The sequence below is a fragment of the Chaetura pelagica genome, unplaced genomic scaffold, assembly GCF_000747805.2.
Source record: "Chaetura pelagica isolate M959 unplaced genomic scaffold, ChaPel_1.0 scaffold121, whole genome shotgun sequence".
NCBI lineage: Eukaryota > Metazoa > Chordata > Aves > Apodiformes > Apodidae > Chaetura > Chaetura pelagica.
In genome coordinates, this window is record NW_009954546.1 from 347558 (window position 1) to 356455 (window position 8898).

The following is an 8898-nucleotide window of genomic DNA, read 5'->3' on the forward strand; positions in this document are numbered from 1 at the left end:
TCCCCAGCAGATTGCAGCTCAACATATAGCTTGTATTTATCTTCAACTTGTTTGGGGTTTTTTTTTGTTGTTGTTGTTGTTGTTTTTTTCTTTCCCTCCACCTGATCTTGAATGTTACCCTGGAAAGCCTTTGTGTCATGTCTAGATTTCCTGGGTGTACGTGCCCTGGGGAACATTGACTCTGGCTCTGGGCATTTCCAAACTGCCTGGATGCCCTGTTCAGTGGTTGGACTTGATGATTTTAAGGGTTCTTTTCAACCAAAATGATTCTGTGATTCTATGTGAAGGAAACAGGAGGACACACCCAGCAATCCCTAGGAATATGATGATAGGTGTGTGAGGAAATGCCTGGTCTCCACCAGCAGCTGCAAACCTAACTTGCTCATGTTTCTCCCTGTGTGGTTTCTCCCTGGCAGCATTTAATCTGGGTACAAGTTCCCCTTTCCCCTTCCCTGCATCCATCGCTCCTTTTCTTCAGCAAGAGGTCAGGGAGGCCAAACCAGACAGATGAAGGAAGACTCTGGTGTTTGAATTGTCCTTGCTCTTTTCCCCAGGGAGAGCAGGCTGCTGTACCACATGCCACACACAAACTTGCCTTAGCTTCGTTTCTGCTCAGATGAAACTTGCTTGTGCCTTTCAGGTGGGAGTGGCCATCAACATTTTGCATATTATTAAAAGAAAGGCAAAACTTACTCTGAAACAGAGTTCCCTTCTTTTCACTGTCACCTCTTTTTTTTGCAGTCAAATGCTGAGTAGATCAGTAAAAATCCAATTTATATGCATATCACAGTATTTTTATATTCCATTCTGGTCTCTGAAGGTCAAGCCTTGCTCACGTGGCCTCAGGCACACCAAAAGGGTTAGCAGTTCTTTCATTAGGATTTTTTAATAATTCAGTTGATGTCCAAGTCAGGAAGGAAAATGGTTCCCTCTCCTGTAGGTGCTGCAAGTCCTGCAGAAGTGAAACACATGATTACCAATGAAGAATGCAGATAAGGGGCTTTTTACAGGAAATAAAGTCACCTTTATATGTGCGAACATGCCTTGGTATGAAAATCAATGTAGAGTTGCTGCAGGTGGGCTGCTCTTACAGTTAAAATCTTGGGTGAAGGCTTAAAAGACATGAATTTTGTGGCTTTGTCACAATCTTTGGGCATGAAGCTTAGGGTAACATTGGTGCTAACCAAAGTTGGGTGGGATCTAGGCATTGAAATGATTTTAAAACTTTTGAAAAATATCTTCACATTGCTCTGAGCATGTTTGGTCACCCTGATGCAGCCTGGATAGAGATAACTGAATGGGACCTGGGCCAGCCAGTTGTGCAAAAGGCATATCTGGGGTAATGGTCCAGTCTGAGGAAGGCTCATTTGCTCAGGATAAAGTGATACAGGGCTGTATCCATACTCCTTTCAGGCACAGATCATCTGGAGTAAGTTTCCTGCTCCCCGGTGATTAGTAATAGGACAAGAAGAAGTGGGGTCAAGTTCACCAGAGGAGGTTCAGGCTGGATATTAGGAAAAATTTATTCATGGATAGAGTGGTGAGGCCTTGGAACAGGCTGCTTATGGAGGTGGTGAAGGCTCCATCCTAGGAGATGTAAAAAAAAATGTGTAGACATAATGTTTCAGGAGATGGTTTAGCAGTTAAGGGTTGTAGGGTGGAAGGTTGGACTTGATGATCTTGAGGGTCTTTTCCAACCTTGATGATTCTAGGATTCTGTGATTTTAGGAGCTACCTGGAGCTGCATTGCACAGTACACAACTGGAGACTCTTTCTCCTTGACAAAAAGAAAGCTGACAGTATTTCCTAGCCTTTAAAATAATTTTAAATGCTGGAGCTGTAGGTGTTGGAGAAGTGTTCTGAAACTGCAGAGATGCAGCACATCCCTGGATTAGCCTGTTAGTAATGTATGACATAGAAGTATATGGTTCACCTGGAACGTGGTAATCTATGTTTTTTCTCATTTTATTTTAAATTAAAACACAGAATTGTATTTCAAAGCAACATCATTCCTGTGAGTCATGTAGCAGCTGGTTCTGTTTTACAGAAAAGGACAAAATGTCCCTGTCTTCTTTCATACTATCCTGCCTTTTCTACCACCGAGGAGAAAGAATGAGCATTATCTTTTTTACCAGGACAACTTTAAAAATTGCCCTTTAAATAATATGTATTGAACATTTTTTGTAGAAAGCCCCTGGTCTCTGTGGATCTGGACAAGTGACATTAAGAATGCAGGGACAGATGCCACCATCTTCTTCCAGATTTATGGAGACAAAGGGAAGTCGGATGAGATGAAGCTGGACAACAACTCAGACAACTTTGAAACTGGACAGACTGACAAGTTCATGGTATGAATCTTGTGCAATTGTAAAATCTGGCCTGGTATTTTTTTTCCAGGGCATTAGCAACAACCCTGCCCAGAAAATCATCAGCATGAGACTTTTATGTCAGTAGATCCTTCTGGTGATGATCTTCCCTGGAGGTGAAGTCATTCAGTTTGATGATGAAGCAGATGATTTCCCCTCCTATGGACATGACCTGTCTTCTCCAAACAGGACTTGGGCCCATCTTTCTGGGTGCTCAGATGGTGATGACTTGAATTCATCAAGAAACAAAGGATTTTAAGGCACGGCTGTAGCCAAAACATTGACTCCATTTTCACCAGTCACCTGGTGCTTTCTGGAGTAGGAGTGGCAGAGCTTCCCAGGCCCTGTTTGAGACAGAACTGAAGCTTGAGAACTGGCCTCAGTTCTTACTGGGAAGAGTGGTTTGAAGGAGCTTTTATGATCAAAAGTGTATGCATTCAACTTATTTTTTTTCCAGTCCTGAAATGAGAGGCATCAAGGTATCTTTACAGAGTAGGACTTATTACTTTTAAAGAACATAACTGTTCTTTTATTTTAGTTTTTGAATCTTCTCTGATTTGGCTTATGTAAGACGTTCAGAGGTGTCCTTTGTGTGCATACTTTGCTTACAGAAATAGATAGTATTGTTGGAATTTTTTTCTCTCTACAGATTGAGCTCCCTGATCTGGGCACATTTTACAAGCTTCGGATATGGCATGAGAAGAGAAATCCTTTTGCTGGCTGGCATCTTAACAAGGTGAGAGGACAGCAAGGGAAGGCAGACCTGAAAAGGCAGCTGGGTCACAGGGGTGTGCAGTGTCAGTCCCAGTATGTATCAGTGCTCAGAGGTATCTTCCTTTACAGATGGTGTGGGCTGAGGGGTGCAACTGTCAAGTCATACATCAGAACAGGATGTGAAGAGAGCACATTGCAGAGCTTGCAAAAATATGCGGGGAGCGAAGTATTCGTAGTGTGTGTTTTGGAGGAAATTCCTTCCCATGGAACCACAGAATGGTTTGGGTTGGGAGGGACATTTAAAAGCCACCTAGTCCAACCCTCTGCAGTGGGCAGGGACATCTGCAACTAGACCAGGTTGCTCAGAACCCCTTCCAACCTGGAATGTTTCCAGGGATGGAGCATCTCCCACCAATCTGGCAACCTGGGCCAGGGTTTCCCCACCCTCAGCATAAAAAATTTCTTCCTTGTATCTAGTCTGAATCTCCTCTCTTTTAGTTTAAACCTGTCACTCCTTGTCCTGTCACTACAGGCTCTGCTAAAATGTGTGTCCCCATCTTTTCCACAGACCCCTTTAAAAGGGTCTGCAATAAGGTCTCCCTTAAGGCCACCTCTTCTCCAGGCTGAACAACCCCAGCTTTCAGCCTGTCTCCATAGCAGAAGTGCTCCAGCCCTTCGATCATCTTCATGGCCCTCCTCTGGACTCAACTCAATTCAATCCATGTCCTCCTTGCATTGAGAACTCCAGAATTGGACACAATACTCCAAGTGCAGTCTCACAAGAGCAGAGGAAGAGTATCACCTCCCTTGACTTGACGGTTATGCTTCTTTTGATGCAGAACAGGACATTAATGGCTTCCTGGGCTGCAAGCCCACATTGTGGGCTCATGTTGAGCTTCTCATCCACCATCACCCACAAGTCCTTCTACTCAGGGCTGCTCTCAATCCATTCTCTGCCCACCATGTAATTGTGCTTGGGATTGCTCCAATTCAGGTTGTATCTGGCCTTAGTGAACTTCATGAGGTTGGCACTGGCCCACCTCTCACGCCTGTCAAGGTCCTTCTAGATGGCATCTCTTCCCTTTAGTGTGTTGACCACACCATACAGCTTGGTGTCATCAGCAAACCTGCCGAGGATGCTCTCAATCCCGCTGTCCGTGTCACCAACAAAAATTTTAAACAGCACAAGTCCCATTACCAACCCCTGAGGAACACCACCTGTCACTGATCTCCACTTGGACATCAAGTGATTTACCACGACTCTTTGAGTGTGACCATCCGGCCAGTTCCTTATCAAGTGGTCTATCCATCAAGTCCATGTCTCTAATCTAGAAACAAGGATGTTGTGTAGGACAGTGTCAAATGCTTTGCACAAGTTCATGTAGACGACATGAGTTGGTCTCCCCATATTTACCAATGTAATCCCATTATACAAGGGCACCAAATTTGTCAGGCAGGATTTGCCCTTAGTGAAGCCATGTTCACTGTCAACAATCATCTCCACATTTTCAATGTGCCTAGCATAGCTTCCACCAGGATGTGCTCCATCACCTTGCTGGCACAGAGGCAATACTGAAAAGGATCTTATGCTTCATCTTTTCCAGGTAGTGCGAACTTCACCAGACTGCCACAACTTCTCAAATATGATGGATAGCGGCTTAGCAACCTCATCCGCCATTTCCCTCAGGACCCATGGATGAATGTAATTGGGTCCCATGGACTTGTGCACTTTCAGGCTCCTTAGATGGTCTCAAACCTGATCATCTTCTACATTGTGTGGTGCTTCATCCTCCCAGTCCCTGCCTCTGCCTTTGGCAACTTGAGCAGTGTAGCTTGAGCACTTGCTGGTGAAGATGGAGGCAAAAAAGTAATGCCGTACCTCAACCTTCTCCATGTCCTGTGTGACCAGGTCTCCTGTTTCCTTGCAGAGAGGGCCCACATTTTCCCTAGTTTTATCACCAACATACGTTCAGAATCTACCCCAGCTTTCAGCCTGTCTCCATAGCAGAAGTGCTCCAGCCCCTGGATCACCACCGTAGCCTCCTCTGGACCAGCTACAACAGCTCCCTGTCTTGTCCTTCCTGTCCCTCTCAGTTCTGCCCAGATATGTATGTGAAATGGGAGCAACAAGAAATGGCATCTGCCCACAGCCCAAATCAGTGATCAAAATCCTCATCCTTCCATCATCAGGCCACTGTACTCCCCCCTCACTGCTGCCAGGGGTTTTGCCCCCTGCTCTTCAGAAAACTCTCTACTCTTAGACATCATTACCGCACAGAGAGGCAAACCCACTTCTGTGGCTGATTTAGGCTGGTCATAATCAAAAGCTGATTATGGCAGAGACCTGTTGCTCAGGGGAGCAAAACCTGCCCTGGAGTGCTGACAGCCCTGTTGCAGGAGGTGAACACAGACTGGAGGAGCCAGTGGAGACTTTGCAAGAGAGAGCAGCACTGTGCTTGTTTGGAATATAAAAAGGTGATCTGCTTGGTCTTCAGTCACGTATCCTTTGTTCTACCAGCAACAATTACTGTGCTGTCAGCCCTCATCTGGGTCTGCAAATTCACATCTAAGTTTCACCCATGCTCTTGTAGAGCTTGGAAGATGTTCTGTGCACTTAACAAAACAAGCACTTTACTCTGTAGCCATAAATGACCGTGATGATAAATCACAATTTACAGCTTAGAGATTTTTCTTGCGTGCCTCTAATGTGCTTTGACAGATCCTGCTCTCTCACACCATCAGAGAGGTGTGACCAGCCAAGCACCTCTCCCCTGAGCAGAGGGCATCAAGCTCTGCTGTGTGCACCATATGGTGGGAGAACATATATGGCTGCGGTCTTTATCTAAAAGAAAGTGCTGGTCAGACCTTGGGCCACTGCAATTCTCTTTATTAGTTTGCTCATAGATGATAAGCAAGAATGCTTAGACCTTCCATAGCTGCACATTTCCCTGAGGTATCCTCTTTTCCTGAACAGAAACTGTTCAGTGAGGATGGGAGGGATCTGACACCATGTGGAGGATTCTCTTTGGGCCAAACCATCTAAGCAAACCTGGTGAAGATGCATGAAATCAATTTGCCCACATACAGCCAGTCTGATGTTTTCTGGAGGCATCAGGCTCATGGCACATGCATCCCACCATTTGTGCATCCGTTTTAGCATCCAGGAGCTTAGATGAAGCCTTAACAAAGCTTTGTTGCAGTCCATGGCAGGCTTGGTTTGTGTTGGGGCAGGCTTCCATTTATTACTACACAAGGACAGGCATTCAGGTCAAACCAAAGGTCCATGAAGCCAAATATTCTCTCTCCTGTGTCATGTAAGTGCATGGTTAGAGAAGAGTTAGAAAAGGACGATCATGTGTGATACTTCCTCCTGATACTCTTCCAGCTTTCAGCTGTTTCCAGTTTTTGGACACTTACTTCCTGAACAGATCTACTAAATACAAAGCATTTAGTAGGTTTTTCTTCCGTTTATTTGTTTAAAAGGTCCAGTATCCCCTTGAACAAATAAACATTTAGTGGCCATAATAGTGTTTGGCAAAGACTTCACAGGCTGTGTCCTGTTGTTTACTTTGCACTTCCCTCTACAAGCATAATTTGATGCCCTGTATTTCTTGCAGCAGAGGAGTGAACAGCTGACCCTCCCTGCCTTCTCCATGCCACCTGTGATAATTGTTTAATTGTAGACCTTCATCATGCCCTCCCTTCGCCTTCTTCTCCAGCCTTATTTGCTGATAACTTCTGAGGAAGCTACTGCAGATCTTTTGTTGTTCTTGTTGCCATTTTCTGGGTGTTTTCCCCACAGTGCCACGCACTGGTTCTGATCTGCAGGGACCAGCAGTGCAAGCACCATTTGTTATTTGCTCCGTGGATTGAGGGAGCAGCAGGTTGATGAGCAGTTACTAAGAGACACAGTGCCCATCAAAACTTTCACAGCATCGTGGAGGGGCTGGAGGAAGGAGGAATGAAAACCCATCAGCCATGACAGACTTTACCCCGTGCCCCTCTGCGCGAATCTGAGTGTCAGTCTTGTTATTAATGTGGGTTATTTCTCTGCTGCTTCCTGCTCCTGCTTCTCAGGCAAAACGAACAGAAAAAACCCCAAACCCCAACAAACTAAACCTGTCACGAGCTTGTGGCTTTTTTGTCTTCAAGCCTCTGAAACTCACACGCAGTGTTTTGGTTTAATGAAGGTAACTCTGCTGAAAACGCTGACGAAAGAAAAATACACGTTCAGCTGCGGCCGCTGGCTGGATATAAATGAAGATGACAATGAGATCGTGAGGGAGCTCCCTGCAGAGGGACCTCTTGTGACTGAAGTCATGCCAGGTGAGAGCCAGGGGCTCCGTGCAGGGGCTCACTCAGCACCTGAAAAGAAAGAAACCCTCTTTGTGTCTGGGGTGCACAGGCAGACTGATGCAATTCAATTGGCTGCTCTTTCTGGCACTTTCTCTCTGCAGTATTTTCTGCCTGCATCATTAGCTGCATGAAGCCCCAGAAATCCCACACTCTTGTTCTGAGCAGATTTCTATGTGGTGGGAGACAGGAGAGATGTGGCCACAGTTTTCCATTCTCCTTTAAAATGTGAAATGCCAGGTTTGAAAGGATACTCATGGAAAGCAAGCTTAGCTGAGATGCAATCTAGAATTTAAAAATAATTTGAGGCTTTCAAATTTTCTCTTAATTACATGCACATTTGTGCAGCTATATGTATAAACCTATAGGAAGTTGCACAGAACAGTCGTGCAAGGGCATTAGTGCCTTTAAATACACGAGAGGAATCTGAAATATTTTTTTGGTTAATTATGCTCAAACTAAAGGCCTAATTAAGGAAAGCCACAGAATTTTCTTTTGGCTTCCTGAAGTGGTCACATCTGTCTTGACCTTGTGTTGAAAAACTTAGACACTTGGAGGGAGAATTTTGGAGAGCAGGATATCTGAAGGTGGCCATTGGGATTTCTCTGATTTCCACCAAAGCACCTAATGAGGCTCCATGCTCTGTAGACCACGAGTCCCCTGTTCTCTGAAATTTCCAACAAACTGAGTGATCTGCACGCAGCTGAGTGGCTCCTGAGCAGACGAAGGGTAATTGTAATTGCAGATGTTATTAAAATGTAAATAAACCTGGTTCTGGCATGTATTTTTAATCAGCTGCTAGAGTTCAGATCCATTTTCCCATGAGGAGCAGTTGCGATGCAGCACCTGCCTGTTGTGCTTGCAGGGAGGGAGGGTGGAGGCACTTCTTGTCCCATCCCAATCCTGGAGGGAAAGCTGGGCTGGTTCTTTGCCATGAAAGTTCTTCTGGAAATCCTTTCCCAATGGGATGGGAGGGCAGAGATGAGGGGGGGGGGAAGTCAGCAGCTCAAAATCTATCGGCAAAATCCTAAATAAAGATCTCAAAGGCGATGAGGAGGCAGGACATAACCCAGACTCCTGCACTGTGAGGATCCTGAGGAGATGGGGCCACCTGGGCTTTTCCTGCCCCATAAATCCAACATAAAGAGTCTGTGCCCACCCTTTTTAAACTGCTTTTGTCTGCCTGCTATCACAGAATTGCCCCTATTATGCCCCTGGACGCTGAAAATGACGTTTTACCCCAAACAGATTTTTACAAGACCCTCATCATTAGGACCTTCTTGGGAAGGCAGGAGGAGAGACAGAAGAACTGTGGTCCCAAGGAACCCATGCACTCCAGCTCATGAGGTCTTATCAAAGTGGGCAGCATTTTATGTCCTTCTTTGAAAGGGTTTTATATGTTTTCTTAATATTTTAGGCCTTCCTATTTTTTAATTTCTTTTTAATTTACTTTTTTCCCTTTTCC

At 45.1% G+C, this 8898-nt stretch overlaps 1 protein-coding gene across 1 annotated transcript in view; it reads left to right on the plus strand.

Moving 5' to 3' along the window:
- LOXHD1 (lipoxygenase homology domains 1) overlaps positions 1-8898 on the plus strand; it is a 147755-nt gene that overhangs the window by 34385 nt on the left and 104472 nt on the right. The window contains exons 9-11 of the mRNA XM_010005022.1: positions 2188-2348; positions 3016-3102; positions 7271-7406. Of these exons, the coding sequence (XP_010003324.1) occupies positions 2188-2348; positions 3016-3102; positions 7271-7406 (384 nt within the window). The remainder of the gene's footprint in view (positions 1-2187; positions 2349-3015; positions 3103-7270; positions 7407-8898) is intronic.